Source organism: Cydia fagiglandana, chromosome 16 (assembly GCF_963556715.1).
Source record: "Cydia fagiglandana chromosome 16, ilCydFagi1.1, whole genome shotgun sequence".
In the NCBI taxonomy this organism is placed as follows: domain Eukaryota; kingdom Metazoa; phylum Arthropoda; class Insecta; order Lepidoptera; family Tortricidae; genus Cydia; species Cydia fagiglandana.
Genome location: NC_085947.1, coordinates 12,295,274 through 12,322,157, shown reverse-complemented (window position 1 = coordinate 12,322,157; position 26,884 = coordinate 12,295,274). Strand labels below are relative to the sequence as shown.

Genomic DNA, 26,884 nt, shown 5'->3' with positions numbered 1-26,884 from the left:
TCACGGGGTTTTTCGGAAACGACCATCAGAAAAAAAATCATTACTCATTTAATAAGTGTTTTTTCTAATATTTACAACGATATTTAAAAAGATAAGAAGACGCTTTTACTGGAACAAGTACTCATTGCTTCTAATAATGAGCACAAAGTCCTGAATTTCGTCGACTAGTATCATCAATTTTGCATTATTTCGACTTTTCTTGTAAGAGCGCTCTTAAGTGTAGAAAAAAGGGGCGTGGGATATAATGATTGGTATTATTCACATTATAAATAGTCTATAAGAACTATAAAGAGAATCGCTAAGTTCAGTAACGATCGAACGTTTTGATTTTATTTGGACTTAAACGCAACTGGGAACTACATTTCGCAAAATCATGTATCATACAGGGTGACATTGGCATCGCAATCAAAGATTTTAAAAGTAATAGAAAGATTACATTTTCATATTAAATAAGTCTTTATTGTGGTTAGCATAGACGATTTTTTTCTTTTTAAATTACTGTAAATTAAATAACACTTATTTCCACGCCCTTTAATAGTTACTTTAATAGATAGGTATTACATTTATTTATTAATAATTAATCGGTTTATGTAAGGTACCTAACATAAACCAAACGCATTTATTTTTAAGTTTTTACTTATTGCTCTTGGATTTTGTTTACTACTTCATTATATAAAGATTTAAATAAACAAAAAATATTTGCCGAAAATTAATCTATTGAGTAAATGTGGAGTAAATGAGGATTCCGTTACATTTTCATGTGTAAATTTATTTTTACGTATGAAAATAATAATATTATTTAAACAATATTTATGCATTTACACACAAAATACCATACCTACTGTAAAACAATTTCAACACACAATAAAGTAGATATCAACTTGTATTTTATATTTGATCCCCGTAACATTTTTTGTCGAAAATCTTACGTATGTACAAAGTTTTTTAATGTATGTATTTTATGGTTTAGACGTGGTGTTACTTGTATTGTTATTGTAAGTATAATAATATTAAGTCAATGTGTATGTTTGTCTGTGTGATTGTATTAAAACATTTATGGTTTTATAATATTAGTTGTCTTACTCGATATCCTAAAACTAGATTCCTCTGGGCAAAAAACTTAGTTAAAGCCTCTCTTGCGTGTAGTTATGTTCAGTTTACGAAAATGCTTTAGATAAATTAAGTTGACTACTACATACGTAAGGGGCTTTTACCTATAGTATTTTATCGAATAGTGGCAATTGTAGTAGTCAGTTTCATTACATGATAATTATGATATTACAATAAACCTACACATACTTACTTACCTACTTAAATCTTTACTTATAACCAATAACATAAGGTTCTTGATATGTACCGATTTTATATCACAGTTTGCTTATTCTAATCAACTATAAGTGATAAATGAATTAACTATAAGATTCATACATTTACGAGTAGGTACACATGAGCATCTGTGCCATCATATCCATCTTAAAAAATAAACGAAAATTGAAATCTCTAAGGCTTATGAGACAATTTTGTACTAATATCATAATTGATTCAGTATATCTACTTACTAGTTTTAACACGACTATTTTAGATCGATTTCTCGTGTTGAAATTACCTATTTAATCATAAGGATACGAGATTTATGTAAACTGTTTTTATGATGCATACATCTTCTTCAAGGAGGGATTTGACTTCGATTTTTCACCACCCTGTAGTAAAGAATATTTGCGAATCTGAAAAACAAATTAATAAATAGTTATTACTTTTCCTGTAGGTATAAGACAAAGCTTGTTTTAGATATGCACTAAAACAAGATGGTTTATCTATGAGACGAGATGTATATTGTAGAAACTGTAAGTGCTAGGTGTTTATTTTATTTATTTGGGGCATCAACAGCAATACAAATGTACAGTTAGAATTTTAGGTGCCAAAGTCTAATTTTCTATGGGATTTTATTTAAAAAATTAACCGCCTTTATTAGTGGCACATTGGTTTGCCAGACTATATTACATAAATGAATATCAACCAAGAAAAAATCCTAGTAAATTATTTACACCATGTAAAGTTCATTATATATATTAAATAAAAATAATTATTCAGCCTTTAAACGTCCCACTGTTGGGCACAGGCCTCCTCTCACTCGCAAGTGGGCTTGGGCTTTAGTCCCCACGCTGGCCCAATACGGATTGGGGACTTCACATACACCTATGAATTTTTTCGCGTATGTATGCAGGTTTCCTCACCATGTTTTCCTTCACTGAAAAGCAAGTGGTAAATATCAAATCATATTTCGTACATAAGTTCCGAAAAACTCTTTGGAACAAGCCGGGATTGCGCCGCGACATCCGTATTCTGCCGCCCTAAGCTAAAAGGCAGTTTTTCGACATTTTGCCAAAATGGACTTTTTGTGATATTCGTAATGTAGAGATCGAGACGCATCGACCACTTTGGCCCGTTTTCCGATAAGTGGCTTAGTTTTCGAGAAAAATATCGTAAAAAGACCGTATTTGCACTAATTTTCGTTCGTTCCTAGTCTAAAAAGCGACTATTTGACAAAGCCAGGCTAAAACAACATATATGCAGCTATACGTTTTTTTACGCTCTGGTTTGCGTAAAATCTTATCCACCATATCTAGCCTAAAATAACGTATAAGCCAAAAACTAGGCTAAAAATACGTAAAAGACGCTATACGCACTTTAAGATTAGGATCTTTAGCAAAATTTTAGATCTGATACTAGTCTAAAAAATCGTATAATATATTTTTTTGTTTAAATGTCTCATACGCCATTTTAGCCTAGTATCACTTAACTTTTTTACGTCACCATAATAGTCTTTAGAAACGTATAACTATTATACGTTCTTCTTATTTTGTATGGACGTCGTATTAAACGCAAACAAACTTTTAAAATGGTTGAAAGTGTGTCTAACTAGTCTATAACGCAGTATATGCTCCAACCTTCGTCATGCTCCCCGCGCGCCGAAAGACACCTTTATGCTAAGTAAAAGCCGTCAGCCGCAAGCGCAGGCTTGTGGCTGCCGGAATGAGAGCGGAGGTGGCTTTTTGCGCGCGAAATATTGACCGAACGCCAAGGTTAAAAAAATACTTTATTATTGCATTACCATCATATGTTATCAATAATATGTAGTGTTTACAATTAGTACCTTCGAGTATTATCATTTTTATCAAGGTATATACTTTAAAAATGCCTCGCAAATACTTCCGCTCGACAGCAAATACGTCTTTCTAGCGTAGTTTGTGATGGTAAAATTGTTCATACGTACTTTTCTACAGCAAACGTTGTTTAAGTTTTATTTATTCATTGGACGGTTTGACTGCTTTTATTTAAATATAATCAAATTGATATTACAGCTAATCGTATCAGGTTTAATTCCTTATAAGCCAAGTAGGTATTTGACATTATGAAGAGTTTAAATCTTATTGAAAAATGTTTTAAAGGGAAATTTAATGAGAATTCTTACGGGCAGTATAACATTTTCCGCCTAAGTATTTAGATAACCAGGACAAAGGACCATGGGCATCTTTGTATGGAACCTGGGTCCATCCGAAAACCAACTGAGAATGAAAGATAATATTATATACACACATATATATATAATATTTTACTTAAATGAAATACTTAAGTAGGTTTTATCTAGTTCATATCGTACCAATAGATTTCGATAAGAAATATCGTAAATTAATTACTGCAAATTATATTACGTTTTATTTATCATAGTATTTATATATTACAGTACTATGTATTACGTTTTACAAAAAAACAATATGTATCTTAAAATAGGTTGGTATGTTTGTGTATTAGATAATAGTTGTATGTTAAAATAGTCAAAGCTATGAGTTTGTAATCTAATAGAAAAATAATTTTATTAAATTGTTTATACGACAACGGTTTCACTCACTTGAATTTTTTTTTTTTCACCGTTGTCGTATAAACAATTTAAAATATGTCTCACGAAAGTTTAATATCGAATAATTTTATTGTGAATCTAATTTTTAATTACAACCGCTAAAAGGCGTTTTAGAATTAAATAAATGACAGAGTATGTGCAGAAATTAATACACTCGTATTAATTTTATTGCTAACGTAGACTACATAATTCGCTAACGTATTACCGTGCGATGAAATTCCATGCCTATTGATAACAAACTAAAATAAATATTAGAGATGCCACGAATTCGGTAAAACATTATGTATTTTTTTGATTACGTGTATGCAAAAACTGGTCACCTACAAAGATAAATGTTTGCTAAGATTTAAGTCAGCAGCAAGCTGGGTTCTCCATACAACTGTAGTTAGGCTCTCATTTTAAAACGATTAGCTAGATTGCTCTAAAACTTTGTACTCAGTAAAGGATAAGGTATATCTATGCCTGTAATTAATGTGTAGCTTCAGATACTATAGAAAAAAATACAGCGAAAATAAGTTTTTCATACAAAACTTATTTTTCCTCTATTTCATTAGTTTTGTTGGAATATAAACTAATTAGGTACTGGCACTGGTAGATATACCTCATGTCATTGTATGTGCAATTTAGTACAATCCAACACGTTGTTTTAAAATGAGTACGAATCTCCGTTTTTATGGGAAGTAAAAATTCGGCTGAGCTTACTGCGGACTGTGTTAAGTTTCGTTGCTCATGCTCATTAGAAGTATATGTAATGTCATTAGTAGAGTCGAGTAAATCTAGTTTATTATACAAATAAAATCAGAAAGGCCGTACACTAAAAAATTTGTTACATATTATGGGGCTATTCCCACTAGTTAGGTATCTACCGCCAAGTTGTTACCAGTGGTAACTACTGGGAATTTATACCCCACTTTTCTTCCCAGTAGCTACCACCAACTCAGTTTTGTGGTAACTACTGGGAACTTTTTTTCCAGTAGTTACCACTGGTAAAAGGTGGGATTTTTTCCTAGTAGTTACCACCAACATTTTTTTACAGTACAGTTTAAATGTTTGTTTATTATATGAATACAAAACACTATACTACCAGGCTATTATTAAAAAAACAAGATCCAGCGATTACTTTTTGGATTATAATCTTAATTACCATACAAAATTAACACATAGATCGGGTTTTTCCCACTAATTACCATCAAGTTGTTACCAGTGGGAACTAATGAGATTTGTTTCCCAGTAGTTACCACTGGTAAAAGGTTGGATTTTATTTCTAGTAGTTACCACTAACATTTTGTTACAGTTCAATAGTAATAAAAACAGTATAAGTAGAATACTATAAATATAGAGGCTTTATTGAACTCTAACAAGATTGTAGTTGTAACTACTCCCATTAGTTACCACTGGTAACAACTTGATCGTAACTAGTGGGAATATCCCAATTTATATGTTAATTTTGTATGGTAATTGAGATTATAATCCAAAAAGTAATTGCTGGATCTCGTTTTTTTAATAATAGCCTACTAGTATGGCGTTTTAAATAAACATTTAAACTACGTGACTGTTTTTTATTCCCATTTCTTCCATAAATACTAATCTATAAAACCGTATATTCGGTGTTTTTGTTGGTATACGTTTTTTTACACTAGCACGCTAGTCGAAAATCTGGTCATATTCATAATTTTTCCTAGTATACTAACCAAAAAGGCCGAATTGCTGCTATAGGGTCTTTTAACTTAGGATCTCAAGTGCGAATTATTCATTGGTGCTAAGCAAAAAGGCAGCATGTGACATATACGGCGTTTTTACCTATTTTCTACTTCGGAACTAAGTTAGAACGCCGCATAACACATGTTTACCGCCTTCTTGACTAGTACGACCAGGGCCGGATTAACCCTAAGTCAAAGTAGGCAACTGCCTAGGGGCCCCGCCTCGGCTAGGGGGCCCCGCGCCTCGGCTAGGGGGCCCCGGCAGCTCAGCGCACACCAAATAAAATTTTATTCCACAGGGTCAAAATTCATGAGTAAATTTTTTATTCTTATAATAATGAGTATGCTTTATTATTGCTTTTGTACGATCCATTCTTTAAATAAATGAAATACTGCAATAAAATTGAAGCAGTAGGTTCGTTACAGTTTACGGGGCGTATTCTGCGTACCTGTTGTAAAGTTGTAATAATAGGAGTTTTCAGGAAAAATGGTCCATTTTTTCGAACAACGAACATCTTTTGGTTGTTTTGACACAGAATCTCGAGGACTATTGATTAAAACAAAGAAGACGAACGTGCCCCCAATTTTTCATAGAAATGCTCGACCTTCAGCCTCACTTTTTACCTCAATTTACCATTGGTTTCTGTTCCACATCTCCTCTACTTCAGCTTAGCCTTTGGCCTCGCTGTGCCAACCTCGGCCTGCGGTCTCGCTTTTTAATACAATGGACGTTGGTTCGTCTCTATGCTCAAGTATTTATCCCGAAACCTGATGAAGCACGGCTTTAACTTTACATGAAAGCTCGCCTCGCTTCGCACTTTGGACTTTTAGGCCCAGGGGGCCGATTTTTGAATTTCGACCGCTCGATTTCGTGTATTTCGTTCAATAATAACTCCAATACTATGCATTTAAATTCTACTAATAGAATTAAAAACGAGTGGTCAAAGCCACTAGCAAAAAGAATAGATAGTATAGAGGGGTCCTGTCAAAGTAAATTTTGTAGTCACGGTACATTTACTGCCATCTATCGACACACGATTAAAACTTAAAATAAAATTGAAAATGTATAAATGAATTAAAATATGTTTACGGATATATGATTATTAATTTTTATTGTTCCACAATGACCCATGTTCTTTCACTGATACGTGTTAAAATTGTTAAATATCAAACGGTGTCGCCAACGCCATCTAACCGACAATAGGCCAAAGGTATATGGCGCCATCTATTCGAGAGTGACTTTTGCTTGACATCCGAGGCATGTTTTTTTCTTAGACTTTATTTATCTTATACGGAGTTATATATATCTCTGCCACTAGATACCGAATTCCTATCGCTCATGTTTTAAAAATTAGCATTTCGCCGTTTTCGAACGATTTTCGAGTGACGAAATCGAGCGATCCAAATTAAAAAATCGGCCCCCAGGTAAAGATAGGTACATGGCCTTTTAACATGCTTTTAAGCCCCCTCCAGACTATGCGCGTGAATCGCGGGCGAAGCCGCGAACGCGAGTGTGGAGTCTAGTTAGCTGATATGCGAAATCGACTCCAGACTCGCGTTCGCGGCTTCGCGCCGCGATTCGCGCACGAGTGTGGAGCGGGCTTTACAATTTGCGATATTGTTAACAAAAAATTTCGCGCTCGCTGCGCTCGCGTTTATTTTTAGTTTTTTATTATTACGTTGATTTTAACTTGGTTGATTTAGTCTTATAGTCGAACAATTGCTGTTCAGCCTCGCAAAATATTAACTTTTGAGAAAATCTACTTTGCGGCTCCAGTTGAGCTTAGCCTTTAGCCTCGTTTAAAATTTGCCATTAGAGGTAGATAGGAAAGTGACGCTGAGGCTCACATCTTTCGTATTCCACTGGGAATTGGCCTTAAGCCTAAAGGGTTCTCCCCACACTTGACGCGACGCGGAATCGGCAAAAACCGATAGAATAAAGCTTTATGTCCACGCAATAAATAAGAGTGAAAAAACATCGTTCGATTTCGATCGGCTCGGCCGACGCCTGAAGATTGAAATTAAAAACGCTCACTTATTTCACTGTACTGAATATGCTGTGTGCAGAATTGACTGTAGGGGGCCCCGAGCCTCGCACTGCCTAGGGGCCCCGACATGCTTAATCCGGCCCTGAGTACGACCTACTCATTTTTAAGCTTAATACTAATTTAAAGTGTTTTTTATAAAATAAAAAAAAACTGAGCTGTTTAGAAACATACTATAAATATCTAAAATAAGTACATATATATACCTACCACATACAAAAAGAAAAAATGGAAAAAGTTTTACCGTTTCGTAGAAATTCAAGAAAGATGTTTGGGTTGGTTTTTTGCGATTATCTCGAAACTAGCTTTTGTCGAAAAACTGCCTTTTAGACTAGGACGGCAGTATTGGACCTCCGGAGTCCATATACCTACTGTTCTATAAAACAAAAAAAATTTACTTACATTACAAGTACAAGACACACCGTGAATAATCCTCCAGATATGACGTAAATAAACCCGGGAAACACTGCTAATGTGCAGTAATACGCCCAATTAAACAGAACAGGGGCAAATATCGGCATGGCAGCTTCTACACAACTGACTAGAGAATACATCTTGGCTACTTCGTCTTTTGGCAGCACTTTGGAGATCTGGGACCGGATTAGTGGGGGTGATAAACTTCCTAGTATGGACATCATTCCCGCTGAAAATAAAGTAAGTAGATAAATGCTTTTATTCAGCTCCAAACACGCCTAGTAGATTCTTGGTAGCAAAAGTTGTTAAACCAAGGCAGGTTGATATAACAAAGACGTCGATATTACAGTAGGAGTTTTAAAAAAATCAGGATTTTTTAGATCTTCAGAAAACCGGAAAAATCGCCTAGCCCACGACGGAGTTATGTAGTATAAGCATACAAGGAGCAATGTGGTTTATACTTAATAAGGTATCTATTTTATGCCTAGAATAAATGTTATTTTCTGTTGGCAGGTTATTACTCGCTAGGACTTGAAGATTTCAGTTCTGCTCTTAACAGGCACTAATCATTCGGTATGATCTTAACGTTAGCAGCTAATAAGAGCCCCTCGTGGGACCAGTGCCTTATTGAATCCTTTGAAAACTTACTTGAGAAGAATCACTTAACATGGGGAAGGCGAAGGTCTGACTGAAAAACATATTAAATGACTTACCGAGATACAAGTGCCAGGATTTTTGGGACAAGCTTCTGACAGTCGCGTCGCAAACGGACGACACGTAGGACAAAATGAGAAGCATTCCATCCGACATCTTGCAGTAGGATTGGAAAAACGACATCCCAATATACATCCCGATAAGACCTGTAATACAATAATACATAAGTCCTGGGGCCAAATTCGACATGTACAACTGTCAGATTTCGCATCCACGTCAAATCAACAGTTGATTTTATTGCATACTGAGCGTTGATTCCATCAACGGTGGATAATATCATTTGGTACAACCAAAACTCAACTCTAAACTAAGGGTGGTTCGGTTTGGTTTGCTTGTCACCCTAACTGTGGATTGTTAATGTCAAATTTTGACATTGTACGTATTCGAGAACTTATGATTTTTCCCACATCAACGGGAGATCAACACGATACGTCAAACGTCGCTTGTCGAAATGATTACATGGCTATAAAATCATAATACCTACCTATAATAATGTTAACAGCACAGAATGTTGAATACTCCTTCAGAAGCCATTGGAACTTCTGTCTCGTGAATAAATAGTCCACGGCACTAATTCCGAATATACAGAACATAGTGATCGCAAAAGCGGTAATGAGGAGGGTCAATATAGCGGTGATGCTTAGGTCTCTCTTCTTGAAACATGTCCGGCCCATGTCTTTGATTAGGTCACAATTGAAGATTTTGCAAAGACCTCCCTGGAAGTAGACAAAAAAATATTGGTCAAACTACATATAATATCAATACAATTAAGGTAAACGTACTAGTGCTCTATATGCTAATGCCCAATAGATGACTCCTTGCTGTCACCTCTGACATACAATGACTTATAAGTTTCAAGATGACATTTATTATGTACTAGGACATGTTACTAAGCCATCCTGTATACATACGCCAAAAGGCTTCAAATTTAATCTATTTTGTCCTTGAAGTACTTAATAAGATTAACGTTATGATTACAGTTTGGGATTTCCTAGACAATTTTTTATTTTGTGACTTAACAAATGAACAACACAATTTTTTTTTGTGATATTTGTAGTGTCAAACAATGTAAATAACAACATTAATAGACCGGGCCGTGCCCGGGCCGAGGCGTCCGACATGTCATTTTCTATGTGATCGGTAATCACGTGGTGCTTTCCATGGAAAACGAAGCTGAAGCTCCGACCTGGTCTAGCATTAGTCATCCAGTCGCAACCAAATTGACCTACCCAGTAGGCTGTTTCCTTAATATTAGTCATCCTTAAGACAAAACGGGAGCTGAGCTAAAAGTCAATTTTGAGATTTCAAGCTGAATATACCCGTCGCTCTGACGGGGCGTAACCGCGGCGTGAGAGACTGTATTTGTGTGTGTAATGCACGCACACAGACGCGTGCGGTGCGCCCGTACTCGCGCTGGCGCGCACCTCACTGATTGCAATTTGCATTGCCACTTTTTGTTACTGCTACTACTAAGTAGGGTAATTCGCCAGTAACTGGCCACTTTTAATAACTGGCCGCCCTAAACTAAAAATGAATCCTATTCACCTATAAACAGAATTCATTTTAGTATAAGGTTTCAATAACTTCAATAACTAGCCACTTTATACTAAAATTAATTCTATTTATAGGTGAATATAATTAATTTTTGGTTTGGGGTGGCCACTGACGAATTACCCTATTGCGATTGAACTTTTTTACTTACCCGGCTTACGTTTACGGAACTCGATATCGAATAGGGTAATTCGCCAGTAACTGGCCGCCCTAAACTAAAAATGAATTCTATTCACCTCTATACAGAATTCATTTTAGTAGGTATAAGGTTTCAATAACTGGCCACCTTATACTAAAATGAATTCTATTTATAGGTGAATAGAATTCATTTTTGGTTTGGCGTGGCCAGTTACTAATAGTGGCCTGTTACTGGCGAATTACCCTATTTATGTACTTAGTGGTTAATACTAGTATCAAGTAAGTATTTTTTTTTCAATAATGCTCAGAAACGAAGTTTAGACATGACAAATATAAATATTAACGTCTTTGTAAGGCAGGATTAGACATTCTATAGAGTAAGAGTAAGTGTATGAAACAACCAATTCAGCTAGGACTAGGGAATGCTATCTAGATCTCGCAATTTCGAGATCTCGCTAGATCTCGCACGTATTTTCGAAATTTAACCTAGTTGACAGGAAATCTCGATATATGCAATCTCGGTCGAGATCTCGATTAATATATTCGAGATCTCGAACAAGACTGAAAGTGAAATACTTTGTTTTAAGTAATATATGACCTTAGATTCATGTTGTTCAGGCAGTGCTATTATGTGTCCGGCTTTAGCTCTATTATTGTTGACGTAGTTTCTAAGTAAAGGTAAATAGTGGTTTAACATCGATAGCATTTCATAGAAGTAAAGTAAAAATTAAAATTGATTTTATGTTAAATATCTAATTTGTTGTTGTTTTTTCAAAATATAACATGAGGTACCTTAAATAAGTAGTATGTCGGCGGCATATCGAAAAATCGTAATCCTTGGCGTATCATGAAACGCCACCATTTCCTGATCTAATATTAACCCAGGCATATCACGATCTTCCTTATGAAAAAGACGGCAGATCCATCAGAGCAATGCATTCTTTGATATTCCTAGCCTCATAGCGGGCGAATTGTAAAATAATTGATCGAGAAATCATATACATATTTTCAATGATTTTGTAAATGACTACAGTTATGACTACGGTTATTAATAATCAAACGAACTTACCTGTGAAGTTTGATTACAATTATACGAGTATCCAAATCCAAGACAACAAATATAATTTACAAGCAGCAGTACATGGAATCATGCCGTCCTTGTCACACATTTTAGAGATATAATATTTAAAAAACAATTTCGCGCTGTTCCCCTACCTCACTACGCCATCGTCCCTCGCCTTCCCACTCTAACCCCGCTCATCAGATACCCGTCATTATTTCAGAGTGGATCTTTTTTGTGTTATGAACAGAGACTATTTTATTTTAATTTTCGGGGTTGGGGGGCGGGAATTTGTTGTCTTGGATTTGGATACTCGTATAATTGTAATCAAACTTCACAGGTAAGTTCGTTTGATTATTAATTATACTTCCTATCCAAATCCAAGACAACAAATATAATTTACAAGCAGATGTTCAGAGCCTTGTATCTAAATACAGGTGCGAAAATAAAATGAATTATTTTAATTTTCGGGGTTGGGGGGCGGGAATTTGTTGTCTTGGATTTGGATACTCGTATAATTGTAATCAAACTTCACAGGTAAGTTCGTTTGATTATTAATTATACTTCCTATCCAAATCCAAGACAACAAATATAATTTACAAGCAGATGTTCAGAGCCTTGTATCTAAATACAGGTGCGAAAATAAAATGAAATATCGATATGAAATCAGTAAGTTACGTATACCGTTACTGATATGACTGATTTCAGCTGAAGAGATTTACCTGCAAATGTAATTTTATATAAGTATAGCATTGTATATTATAATGATAAGCGTCATTGATTAACGGGTAAAATTAGGTACCTTTTATATTCCTTTTTGGTGAAAGAAAAAAATAATCATAAATAAATTAAACTTTCTTAGTTTTTATTGTAATACTATAACTATAACTTTAAAAAACAACTTCTTAAAATTATGGTTATAACTGTTGTATAATGTAATTTTGCCTTTGCTTATGTAGACAATTGAAAGGTGTGTTCAATCTTTAGTTATAGCTCTGAACCAATTTTTATAGCACTTTATACCCATTATATTATTCGAATTTCAATTTAAATTTAACTAAAATATACATTGTTTTAATTTTCAAGATTATAATTACTACAACGGTTTAGGTTGTTTTCTGCCAGACACTATACATAATAAATAAGCTGTTTGTTATCATTTAGATTTTACCAACCACTCACTGGATGTAATTATTTTTTGTGTTATGATTAATCTATGAATGTATGTCTTTTTAAGTATTGACAAGTAGAATAAAAAATAACTTTATGACAGTTTGCAATGAAGATCCAATACAACAATAAATACCCTCTTCTATACAAAGCCTGTGGGTAAAGGAGATTTTTCTTCATTGTAAGGTTGTCATAGAAATCAAGTTTCTATACATTTAGACTAAGTCCGGACAATAACTAGTAGAAAAGCCTGTAGGTGCTGTTTTGAAACTTATAATTTTTCAAATTTTCAATTATAATTCAGCTTCAAATTATAGATTTATATAGTTGGTCAAACCAACTTGTCAGTCAGTAACAGGAAAACTATACTCATCCTTTCCTTTTGGATGCTAGTACTGGTGTAAGACAAAGATAGTACGATTCTCTCTGTCTTTGATTGAAATGAGACAGTCACATTCTCAAACGATATGTAAATAGCTAAATAATGTATATAGATAGACTACCTTTATTAATAAATAACTCTTCTTTCTTTACGTATCTGACCGATGACGACTACACGTGATACAAGTGGCAAGTAAACTTTGGTAGATTGTAGTGTAGGTAGTTAGGTCTTAAATTATGATATATTTGTGTATAAGGCATTTACTTGAAATTTATCATTCAAGGAGTAACTTATAGTAACATTTTTTTTAAAATAACAATTATACTGTGCAGCGTGCACAGTATTCTTGTGATACACAATCGACAATAATTATTTAAGCTTTCTCGTGTTACGTAGCATTCAATAGGGTATTACATAGGTACTATAAGTATTTAAATAAATTATTTTACACCATGCATAAAATACACAGATTAGAGTTATTTTTAAACACAAGTTCTATTTTATAAATTGGATAGAAATATAACAATACACTCTTTTTGTTTGGGCAGTCGTGTAAAAAGTAGGTGAGTTGACAGTGACGTCACGATCTAATGTTTCATATAAATTCCATGTTAGCAAATCGTTTTGACAGTTCTAAAAAGGTAACTGATTAGTAGTAGTAGTAGTAGTAGTAGGAAAATACCCTATTATAACTGTACAGCAATATAATATGACAACCTAGAGCATTTAAATTAATGACAATATTTAATTTTATTATTGTTGATGGATATCAATCTTTTATTGCGATTGTCAATCTAGCTATTTAGCGATGGCGACTCATGTAACAGGTTATAGCATTTAACTCTGGTTGCATTGTTGTGCAATTGTGCATATTGGTTTTCAGCTAAGGATTCCAGCGTTGATTTCACGTCGTGGGATATATGCATCAACCACGGTGCAGCCCTTGTTAGTTGCGGCGACGGTCCCCTGAAGTTTAGAGCTGAGATAACCAGTAATAGGCCAAGAAATAAGAAGTTATAGAGGGAAATGCTAGGAACACAATTTTTGACTCCGTAACTTTGTTTGGGCTAGTTAGGAGGTGAACATATCAAAAGTCCCCGGCCGTAGCCCCGGTGCTGGGGGGGAGAGGGGGGAAAGAAGGTCTCATTTTTCGGTTTTTCACTAATATCTTGGAAACTTTGCGTCTTAGCGACATGACTACTGAGACAAACCAAAAGCTGATAAAATTTGTTACAAGTTTTATTCAGTCAAAATTTTCTATATCTTGAATAGTTTTTGAGATATCCGCTCTTGAAAGTTTATTTAGGGCTTTCAATTTTATCTTGATATCTACATTAGTGAAGCTGCTAGGCCGTGTTTGGTATCATTTTCGTATAAATCGGGGGTGCTGAATTCATTTTTGGTATCACATTGACACCATTCCTAAGAAAAAACATATAAACTTTAAACAAATAACTTTTTTTTTTATATCCTCTTCACGCTTAAACCGCTCAACCGATTTAATTGTAATTTGGTATACAGATATTTCGAGTCCCAAGACAGGACATAAGATACTTTTTATCTCAATAATCATCCTTTAAAGTTGTGAAATGGAGTATGGGGGGAATTCAACTTCGTCAACGAAACTGAATTCCTGAGGTTAATACTGCTTAAGGTAAGGTTTGAAGTCATGTTAGGTATCATTTTCATCTGAATCACAGATCTATTCCGCCCTAAATTTCATCTAAACCGGTTCAGCGGTTATTGACTCCCCATACAAACTTCCACCCCACTTTTCACATCCTCAAAAGATGCTTTTGGTTATAAAAATTATCCTATGTCCTGTGTCGAGACTGAAACTATTTCTATACCAAATTTCAATGAAATTGGTTCAGCGGTTTAAGCGTGAAGAGGGATTTAAAAAAAAAATATTTTTTTAATTTTGGTTTTACTTCGGAATAGTGTCAATGTGATACCATAAATGAATTCAGCACCCCTGATTTATACGAAAATGATACCAAACATGGCCTAACAGCATCACTGATGTAGATATCAAGATAAAATTAAAATCCCTAAATAAACTTTCAAGAGCGAGTATCTCAAAAACTATTCAGGTTATCGAAAAACTTGACTGGACAAAACTTGTAACTAATTTTATGAGCTGTCGGTTTGTCTTAGTAGTCATGTCGCTAAGATGCAAAGTTTCCAAATTATCAATAAAAAACCGAAAAATTCGACCTTCTTACCCCCCTCTACCCCGCAGCACCGGGGCTACAGCCGGGGACTTTTGATATGTTCACCTCCTAACTAGTCTAAACAAAGTTACGGAGTCAAAAATTGTGTTCCTAGCATTTCCCTCTACAACGTTTTTTAAGCATTCATTTCCTGACCTAGTAAGCAAATCGTACTGGATTTTGTTACGAGTAGGTAAATCGGGCGCGTTGAGATGCTTTATATTTGACTGCAGGTCAAAGATGCTGTTTGAAGCTATTTGGAACACATAACTTCATTATATGTATGTATAATAATGTGAATGTAAAATCGGTTAAAGGGTTATATCTCTTTCCATATATTGTTTACCCGTCATACAGCACTGTTGGTGTACTTAACAGGATTTTAGGCTGCATTAACACCAGTTAAATTGCTTCAACGTAACTAAAATCTCCTTTGTATTTCACATACGTAAAGTCACATCATCACTATTAAAGTGGAGGCAACATAAAGGTCTGGATGCAGACTATGACAAGTACATTACATTGGCATCAACACTGTTACAGTGGAGCACGGTTATACAGGGTGAAATTTAAATCACTGGCCATATTCATTCCCGGCACTAGGTTACACTTAAGGAATCTATTTAGCGAAAAAAAAGAGTACATTTTTTTTTAATTTTCATTTTTCAATTTTTAAATATTTTCCACGAGTCGTGGTCACCCTATTACCACAAATGTAAACAAACCTAATAGTAGGTTTTACCAACAACATCAGCAAAACCCTTATCTGACCTTCAATAAACCTTATAATCGTTGCAATAGGGTCTACCTAGTTAGTGTTGGCGATGGTAGGCAGGTTTATCAATTTCGAGGGTAGTCTAAACTAAACCATTCCGCGCTAGCGGTAAACATAACGGTAAGCATAAATGATTAGTCACTCGTCACTCGCCAACCTTAAAATAATAATCGCGCGCGTACTAAGGTTAAAAAAAATGTTTTCGAACCGGGAATATTACGAAGTGGTACGGTGTTATTTATTAAGTGGTGAGTGTTTACGTGGTGCACAAAGATTATACGAAATGGAATCAGTTCCACGCCTTCGCAGACAAGGATTGAATCCAAGAGTACCATCTCGTGGGACTTTCGTTAGTTGCGTAAGTTGATTCAATTTTTTAAATACGCCTGAATGCAAAGATTCCTGACCTAGTTTTTACTCATTGTTTTTAAGCCACGGACGTTTTGTTAATAATCATTAGTCAGAATGTCAGAAAATAACATTTTAGATTAAAAATGGGTTGCCTTTGCATTTTGACGGTTGATGTAGGTAAGCGTCTTCTTATCTCGGTGCAATAGGGTTCATAATTGGTGACGCGATTGCAAACAGCCGGAGGGGCGGGGTGTCAATGACCTTAACTGATAAGAGAGAAGCGGGTGTGGGTAGTTGTCGGTTCACCATAACGTACGAGGTTTTTAGGACAACTTGATGATGAGTTATTTCGAAAAAAAAGTACTGAGCGGTATTAAAAGAAAAAACACGTGTTTAATATTTTTTCGAGTTCTTTCGGGTGTTTCAATTTGGCCAGTGAATTAAATTTCACCCTGTATATCTTTGACTCATTTTATAACGATCAAAGCGTCTGCAGAACAAACATACCGAAGAGCGTAAAGACCGAAGAACGAAGTGACTGAAGAACGAAGTGATCGAAGAGCGAAGCGACTGAAGAGCGTATCATCAGAAGAGCGAAGCGACCGAAGAGCGTAGTATCCGAAGAGCGAAGCGACCGAAGAGCGTAGCATCCGAAGAGCGGAGAGACCGAAGAGCGTAGCATCCGAAGAGCGAAGCGGCCGAAGAGCAAAGCGACCGATAAACCAAATGACCGAAGCAATCGAAGAGCGAGTCAGCCATTATTATGTAGTTTTTGATATTATGCAATTATCATCATAAATCTTCAACACAGTAAATGTGGAGAAAGGATAGCCTCTTTACTATTAATGAGGAGCAAATTCAACCTCGACGCTGTGAAAGCGGAGCTCTCGACACAATTACTGTGGAGTAAAAATAGCCTCATCACTATTAAAGTGGGGCAAACTTACCCTCAACGCTGTTAAAGCGGAGTTCTCGACACAATTAATGTGGAGTAAAGATAGCCTCGTCACTATTAAAGTGGGGCAAATTTAGCCTCAACGCTGTTAAAGCGGAGCCCTCGACACAATTGATGTGGAGTAATGATGGCCTCTTCACTATTAAAGTGGGGCAAATTTACCCTCAACGCTGTTAAAGCGGAGTTCTCGACACAATTAATGTGGAGTTAAGATAGCCTCTTCACTATTAAAGTGGGGCAAATATAACCTCAACGCTGTGAAGGCGGAGCTCTCGACACAATGAATGTGGAAAATTTTGCCTCGACTTCTCGTTTGTAACTAAATATTTATCCTATATGAATTTTAATTTATATGTGTTATTTAATGTGCAATATCATAAACTCTCCTTTTGTCATTGACTTTTATTTGGTAACACGGTTTATACCGAGTACTTACCTACCTGTTTGATGATCATCTCGTTGCATAGTATACCTAAGTTTCTAAGTACTCACTCTACGTAAACTACCAAATTCTGAATCCCAGTTGTCATTAGGAGGTTTACTTATATTTCCGATACGATTTACGCATGAGTTTACGATCCTCGACGCTATTGTACTAGCGGAGTATTATTATTTGACGTAGTCCATAATATTACACAAATCAAGTCCCAATACTTTGACCATGATTTATTTCATTCGAAAATTACATTGAGTTGATATATTACGTAATGACTTTATAACGCTAAATGAAAATACGATTTCAAATACCCAAGATTACTAGCCATGTAAAGCATTGCAAACGAGACTAGACTTGCCGTGCCGAAAAACCATTCATTTGTTGCTCGGCCACGGCGGCCGGCGGTACAAGTAATGTTTTGATTCTATAATTATCATTCAGCGCTTAATAGACATATTAAAATTACTCACCCTAACTTCATCAATCGACACACACACAGACATTTTTAGAGGAACACTATTTTGGCGAAAATACGTGTGATTCGGACTAACACAAAAACATGTAATGACGGGTATCTGATGAGCGGGGTTAGAGTGGGAAGGCGAGGGACGATGGCGTAGTGAGGTAGGGGAACAGCGCGAAATTGTTTTTTAAATATTATATCTCTAAAATGTGTGACAAGGACGGCATGATTCCATGTACTGCTGCTTGTAAATTATATTTGTTGTCTTGGATTTGGATAGGAAGTATAATTAGAAACCAATTATAGTATGTTTAATATTCTTTCTAATGGTATGCATCACCAATTGATCAGTAAAATAGAACCCGAGAAATAATGATCAGTTGAGGTCGGTCGCCCGCCATTTACGATGTTTTTGGAAAGCTAATGAAATTTTTCGTATATTTTATAATAACATGAATTGCGATAAAGTTATAATTTATTGAGTTAGACGCATGTTTTGTCAGTACTTATGCCATCCATGCACGGTAAAAAATCATATATTTTAAATATTTTGTAAATGACTACAGTCATGACTACGGTTATTATAAAACAATAATTGCACGTTTAATACTCTTTCAAATGACATCTCACAAGAACCGATCGGTCCCATAGGACTAAAGACGTGAACAAATATCAATGCTGGTCGGCCGCCCACTTTTTCCTTCCTTTTTTTCGACACGTCCCCCCCCCCTCCATAAAATAAAAACCGGTTAATTCATATTCTGGAGACCACGAGGAACACGTCCATACCAGTTTTAGGTATTTAGAAGAGATGTCGACGAAAATCGTGAAGGAGACGACTTTTGTTTAATTTGCCTATAGACTATAGGAATATCAGAATATCACACCTTGAGGTTTGCGCAAAATGGCTGGTGTTCGCTAGGCAGATCATGAAATGTCGGCGTTTCATTATATTCCTAGGAATATCTCGATACGCCCGATTTTAAGATGTCTATATCTATGGAATTCTTAGAGATTATTGATTAAAATAACACATTTTTAGTTACTTTGTCAAATTCGATCTCGTCGAGATATTAATCTCGATCCCGAAAATCTGACTGTCGAGATCTCGAAACACCCAATCTCGATTCGGATTTTTCGTGCGAGATCTCGAATCGCCAATCTTGGTGCGAGATTGCATTCCCTAGCTAGGACCTTAAATTGCTCGACAATTACGGAGCGTGACTGTACCTAAAAATTTTGTAAACCCATAACCATGCAATAAAATATTTTTGATTTTGATTTCTAATTTGAAATATTAGAATCAAAAAGTTCAAAATAGATTGTACCTATGTAACTACAAAAATGTGTTCCCTCTCAACGCAAAACCCCTTGTGTCTTAGGAGGATCTAGAATTCTAGATATTTTCACACAAGGCGGTTTATCGATAACTTCTTACATCACTAGATTATCGACATTAAATGTCGACTATTGCCCATCACTTTTCTGGCTGTATACGTATTTAGAAACTTGACTCCGCCCCTAAAATTAGTGCGATAGGGACAACTGCAGCTGAGGCGAAAAATCCTGCGTAAAAATGACAAAAATCGAGGTTTCGTAGTCCTCTTTTTCCTCCTCCAAAACTTAACCAATCGTAACCAAATTTGGAAATCTAAATGATTATGAAATTATCTGTGTCGGACCGTTTTGCTTTTTTGGCTAATTGATATCAGTTTTGAATACCACGCCTCTCATTGCGGCATAGTCAATTAGGCCATTTTGGCCATTTTTGAAGGGCTCTAGCGCCTTAAAAATCAAAAATATAAAAAAAAGCAAAACGGTCCGACACAGATATTGACAATATTAATCTGTGTTGAAAAAATCATTGCTCTAGCTTCAAAAACCACGGAGGAAAACGAGGACTACGTTTGTATGGAGAAATGACCACTCCTGTTGGCTCTTAATATTACTCACTGTCTCGGCTATAACCAAAGTCTCTTCCACCAAGACGACGGTATATAACAATGTGAAGAAATAAATGGCAGCTGATAACGTAAACAAAGGAACATAGCCCATGAAGTCGTACACGTAGCTTGAACCTATGGTTCCTGTGAGAACACCGGCAAAGCCGCATCCTTGTATAAGTGACAGCCTGAGAAACAAAAAGTTTAATTTCGGTCATTCCGGAAAGCTTATGGTTATTCATTAATGGGTTGCTAGATTTGTATCCCTTTGCTTTCGTAGAAAACTAAAGTCAAATAGCTAAAATCTTTTGGTATCAGAAAGCATTCTTCTTTTGCCGCCAAAGTGAATGGGCATTGTAACATTTTTCATGTCCCGGAGAATTTCACTCCGGTTACGTTGGACAAAAGAGAACGAGAGTAAAGTGTCATTCTATGGAACTTGCTAACTATGTAAACAAAAGTCACTAGTAAATTCATCATTCAGAGACAATTTAAATATGGCGGTTTGTTTACATAGGTACTTAGTTAGCAAGTTCCATAGAATGACACTTTAGATATACAGGGTGTCCCAAGAAGTAGTGATATACTGAAGCTGGGAGGTAGAGGACCTAGAGGGCTATCTGAATCACCCCCATGTATGTTCCGCGTATTTTCGTATTTTCGGAGTTATGATTTTCTTTAAATTTTTCACCTATCGCCGAGTACGATGAGATTTTTATTTATGGTGACGTGAATTATTGCGGTAGATGCTTGATTTTTTTTGTGTGCTGGGTAAATTTATCCTTCTTTGCATTAATTTTTTTTAAATTCCATTCAAAGATCTAACGATAGTAAATGTTACCATACTGAATTGGCCTATCAGCTTAGCACACAAAAAAATCAAGCATCTACCGCAATAATTCACGTCACCATAAATAAAAATCTCATCGTACTCGGCGATAGGTGAAAAATTTAAAAAAAATTATAACTCCGAAAATACGAAAAATCGTGGAAAATACATGGGGGTGATTCAGATAGCCCTCTAGGTCCTCTACCTCCCAGCTCCAGTATATCACTACTTCTTGGGACACCCTGTATAGGTAGTTAGGTACATATATTCGTAGGTCATTTTTGACCGCTATGATCGTGACGATGGGTGCTAAATGTAAAAATATTATACAACAAGAAGACGGAATTTAGACAACTTACCTGAAGGATCTATCCTTTTCATTAGTGATATCTGTAGTGATCAGATTAGCTCCCAACATGATTGTGCTGAATCCGCCAAGCATTGCGAACGGCATTATGCAGAGAATAAACCAATATGCACTTAAATATTGAACTGCACTGAATACAACTGTCAATACAGCAGTTAGGAACTGTCCTGAAAAACAACATGCCTATTTAGAAACATCACGTAAACAAAACCAGTTGAATTTTGGACTGTTATCTTTGCAGACAGGGTCACTACTTATATATGTACATATTCTTCAGCAGAAAAGTGATTTTAGTTCAAAGTCAAAGTCAAAATATAGGTACCTACTTTATTCATGTAGGCCTAAGAAAAGGCACTTATGAATAGTTATTAGGTACATATTATCTTAATGTAATAGCTCGTATAGGTATAATAGTGCCAGAGAAACTTACCAAAAAGCGGCCAAACCACCAACGGCTTCCTTCCATACTTATCAGACCAGGACCCTAAAAACACAGCCAATATAGCCGGCATGATACTGCTAAACACTGATATTATAGTCACCAGAATAGACGCTTCGGATTGGACCTCAGTCTCCAGGTCTTTGGCTTCGCCGGTCTTGTTTAAAATGTTGAGTAGAGCGCATTCTGTTGAATTGTACTCTAACTCGACTATACAGGTGCGGTATAGAAGTAAGTTGTATGTTACGGTATCTAAAATCAAAAATAATACAATAACGATTGGATTAATCCTTCATTTTGCACGAAGACTGTACCTTAACCCAATATTAGCTAATCTACTATAATAAAACTCATCCAGAATTAATTATAAATAAATAAAAATAAATAAATTTGGCCATGTGATCGTCTAGTGAAATTAATACGTTGTGAACCTTAGTACCCTTCGTCTTTTATGTGCAGACTGATTAGATTTGGATTTAAAATACTACCCCTAAAATACCCTATGTAATTGTAAATATTTCTACTGTATTTCTATATTATAACACTATCATATGAAAAAAATTAAATAATAAATTATATTTTTTAGAATTTATCTTCTACCGAGCCCTACCGTGACCAGTTACCATGAACAGTAGTGTAAGCCCTTGTTGTTTGTAATTATATTTTCCTTTTATATCCATTCGCTAATCTAGCTAGCTAAAGGAAAATATATATATGTAAATGTTGCAAAAATTAATACGTACAAACATACTTTATCTACTGTCACGCCTCGGATGAAGTCGGGTCTCTAAACTAAATAATACCTATTTTATTTTGTTTTGTTTTTAATAGGTATTCCTAAACACTATGTAATATTTACTTTTATCTGCGTTTCGGAACCTATTTTCAGACAAGAAGAAACGCCAAGAAACTTATCTGAATATACTATAAATGTATGGAATACTGAAGCGATCGTCTAATAAACATGACTTTTTAACCCTTAGATACCCAATATAGAAAAGCTCAAATTGTCACTAGTGAACTGCTTCGCCTGTCACTAGCTCCCTATAACAAAATTATTTAGTATGTCCTCAAATAACTTTGTTCCCCTATCTCACCAAATATAAAAATGTATTACCTTTAAATCATATTTAATATACGAGCCTCAGTAACCCATCCATATGCTACTAAAACTAGACTTTAATTTATTCTGTATTTTAAAACAATTAACTCTCTAATGATTTTAACACTGTATGTAACTAAAATACATGTGAAAGAATAAATAATAATAAAGAAAGAAATAATAATTAACCCTAACACCCAAATAATGACTCTACCCTAACTCTACCCCAATTTCACCTATTCTAATGTGTAAGACTAGAAGCGAACCTCTAGTATTACAGGGGGGGGGACGTGTGTGAGAGGGACCCTAATTTAAGCTGTAAACGTTCGGCCGACAAAACCGAGGTATTGCAAACCCTAGTGTCTGTGTAATTTGCCTCCCTCCGCAGTATAGGCCGTAGCCAAGGGTACTGACGAATAAGGCGCCCTATTCCAAATATAAAATGTGAATATATAAATATATATAACAAGACCACGCTTCTTCAATTACCAACAGATTTCAGTGAGTAAAGATTACTCTTAATGATCCACACGTGAGATCCTCACATCCCTCTGTCAGACCTTGAAGAGAACGTAAGAGGTATAATCGTCACCTGTGTAGGTAAAAAGGTTGACACCAGGCCCCTCTCGCGACCTGGACCTAACACTCTACTGGATTCCCGGAAAAGCCTGCTTATCACCGCTAGGTTAGGCGTTTTCGGTTGATTGACCGTGCAATCAGACACTAATCTGGCTCTAAAACACAAAAACACCAAAACACACGTAAGTATTTACACTGAACTAGCAATTGAACAGTCTGACAAAAAGCAGCATAGTAGCTACGTAATGTCAAACATTCAACCGTAAAAATAACACCTTTGTTTTAACGTCTACGGGCGAGCCAGAGATCGTGACAATCCGACGGACAAAAATAGAATAATCCGTTCCCAGCTTGGCGTGGGGGTATTTATAACCATAAAAGACATTAACGAAACGCGTTTGACGCATTTGACGCGTTAGGCGCACTTCAAAATAAAAACTTTGTTATTTATTTCCTTTAAACTCGAGTTCCAATCTTGAGTAGTTTTAGCAAAGAGATGTGAATCCCATAAGACAAGCAAAGTCAAAAGAAACCCCTTGCCTCGGAAATCAAGACAAAGCCACTCTCTAACAGATGGCGCCACTCTCTTGATATTCAACAATTCTAATGCACATCAATGTAAAAAACATGGATCAAAACACATGGCGTTCCAAAATTAATAAAAATCATTTATGTCTATATGTAAATATATATGTTTTATTGATATTTTTATACATTTTCATCTTTAGTTTCAATACTGCGTCAACAGATGGCAGCATAATCTTCGTGACTACAAAATTCACCGACAGTAATTCTCTATACACATTCCATTCTCTTTGGATTCAGCGAATCAGTTTTTCTGATTAATGGCCCACTACAAACTTGACTCAGTTAAGTTTTTGTTTGTTGTTTCGAATTTCTCGTGAGAATGTTTTGCTGTTATTTAAAATTAATTTACTGAATGCATATATTATAGTTACTTACATGTATTTATTTTAATTAACATTTGTATATAATAATTGAGGTTTTAAAGTTTATGAAAATAATATAGATCGATTGATCAGCTGTGTCAATCATTATTTATGTTAACTAGATCAGCTAGTGCGTCTAGTTACAAGACGATTCTTAAGCCCGGATAATGAGGGTTATTTGTAGAATAGTTTAATATGATCTGTGATAGAGCCAATTATATTGGATTTTAGAAATTAACAATCAACCCAAACAAGCTGTGTGAGGAAGACTTGAGGAAGATACCGACTGGAGAAAGGTCGCTAAGAATCGTAAGAATTCGAGAAAGATGGCTAGTGGGTAGCTTGGAAGCTAAGAACCACAAAGGGTATCGCCATCGGAACACAATTAAAATAATTATATTAATAGGATTATGACTGACCCTGACCAAGTTTAAGGATAGGTGACGGCAGCATTATCATATCCCCGTGAGGTAATTTTCGGTTTCCAATATGGAACAGAATATTCAGCTATAGTAGGAGTCCCTCTTGAAAGTAGGTAAAAGTATCATATTCGATCATAGTTGCATCTGGCCTTAGGTATAGATAGATAATTATAAGGAGACGCAATGCAATTAACTTAATACCTACAGCCATACAATTGTATAATTTATACTTAAGCCAGCTATACCTAAGTTGTAGTGCTCTATGACTCGTGTAATAAGGCCGAAACTGGCATGTTTGACTTTGCAGCTGCACTGATTAGTAATTATGTCAGCGTAATGAATCTGGCAAGGACATGCCTTTGTTTGATCGAGGAATGGCCTCCGTGGTTAGATAGGTTTGTTGGGTGTCGGATGTTAGGTCAATGACTGCAAAATTATAATAGGTAGGTATATATATATTATTTACAAAGATTATTTTCGCTCTGCGGTGAAAGAAAACATCGTGAGGAAACCGGTCTAATCCCAATAAGGCCTAGTTTCCCCTCTGGGTTGGAAGGTTAGATGGCAGTCGCTTTCGTAAAAACTAGTGCCTACGTCAATTCTTGGGATTAGTTGTCAAGCAGACCCCAGGCTCCGCCCATAAAACCTAAGTAGGTATATCAGAAAAAATATGTTTAAAATTTGCGTAAGTCAACGGTAAAAATATGGGTGTAGACAACACTCAAAAATATGTCCCATAGTTCTTAATTTACTGACATAAGAGTTATGGGACATATTTTTGAAATGATTTGTACACCCATATTTTTACCGTTGACTGTACAAGTTTTACAAGAAAATTATACATCTTCGCTCAATTTATATCCTGTTTTACAGTAGGTAGGTTAGTGCTTTTTTATTCTTTGGTTCGTGTTTGGTTTTTGGTTTGGTTTGGTTGAATTACACTTACTTTCTTTCGTGATAGTGAATTTACCCAACCTAAATAAACAAGAAAAAACTTAAGAAGCCGACCTACCTCAACTATTTATTATGGACTACCTACTTAAATGTACATATATGTGTTCAAAACATTAACTTTAGAACTCTTGATAATGGTATATAGATACGTAGGCCTACGCTCCTTCCTTGTAATGTCAATGCCAACAAGTTTTTGCTTGTGTAAAAAAAACATCACTTGAATCACTTCACAGTTGTTCAATACGAGTAGCGAGACTTCGACTTCTTAACTACTGAATGTAAGATAATTTCATTACTTCACTCACCTGTGAGAGATGAACTGAATAGCAATAGAAAAAGTGGCAGTTCAACGGCCAGCCACACGGAACGACGAGGTCCATCAGGTCCGTGGCTGGACCGTATGAGAGGCTCCAACTCCTCATTATTATTAAAATTTACCGACATCCTGGCCAGTTATAAAAACTGAACATACATATTTGTATTATGGTTCTTTCTTGCCATAGACGAAACATACAGATTCCCGCGATTTTGGCGCGAGAAAACAGCGGGTCGACGCAACCCGTCTGCGGCGTTTTACGGACTGAGCATTTCAATTTTCGCGCGGCGAGCAATAATAACAGCTGTCGGTTAAACCTTGACTTAGTGTTTATCGGATATTTTTTGTTGAACAATGAATGAATACTTGTACGTACTAATCGGCCCGACGACCTGAGAACTCGAGACCTGAGATTTGGGATGGTGAAATGTAGATTACCCCAATGGGGCTTTGATCACATGCGGACAGAATAATTGACGCAAAAAAAAACCCGATGCCCGAATGTACATTTTTCGAAAGTTAATTTTTGATTTTAGTGCCATCTATTTTGCGTTTTGCGAATCCTTACATCTTAGTTGTTTTGTCTACTCGACAACAGATGGCAGTAGCGCTAAAACCTTACTAAAAATAACCTTATTCAAAGTAATATAATTTAATATCATATTGTTATTTTCGTTTTGTTCTGATACTTTATAAT

At 35.6% G+C, this 26,884-nt stretch overlaps 1 protein-coding gene across 1 annotated transcript; it reads right to left on the bottom strand.

The window, feature by feature from the left end:
• Positions 1-527: 527 nt before the first annotated feature.
• LOC134672326 (probable peptidoglycan muropeptide transporter SLC46) lies at positions 528-26,382 on the bottom strand. Its single transcript, XM_063530223.1, has 8 exons — positions 26,177-26,382; positions 21,856-22,116; positions 21,418-21,592; positions 20,240-20,417; positions 9,277-9,508; positions 8,792-8,938; positions 8,067-8,307; positions 528-1,724 (listed from the first exon to the last, which is right to left on the bottom strand). The coding sequence occupies exons 1-8, from the start codon at positions 26,313-26,315 to the stop codon at positions 1,667-1,669; spliced, it is 1,431 nt and encodes a 476-aa protein (XP_063386293.1). The 5' UTR covers positions 26,316-26,382; the 3' UTR covers positions 528-1,666.
• Positions 26,383-26,884: the final 502 nt, after the last annotated feature.

What these genes read in the sequence shown, in the direction of transcription:
- LOC134672326 (XM_063530223.1), bottom strand. Translation starts at nt 26,315, where the DNA reads ATGTCGGTAAATTTTAATAATAATGAGGAGTTGGAGCCTCTCATACGG. An exon ending in GGTGGTTTGGCCGCTTTTTG is followed by an intron (nt 21,593 to 21,855) that starts GTAAGTTTCTCT and finishes GTTGTTTTTCAG; the next exon opens with GACAGTTCCTAACTGCTGTA. An exon ending in TGCTGTTAACATTATTATAG is followed by an intron (nt 8,939 to 9,276) that starts GTAGGTATTATG and finishes ATTGTATTACAG; the next exon opens with GTCTTATCGGGATGTATATT.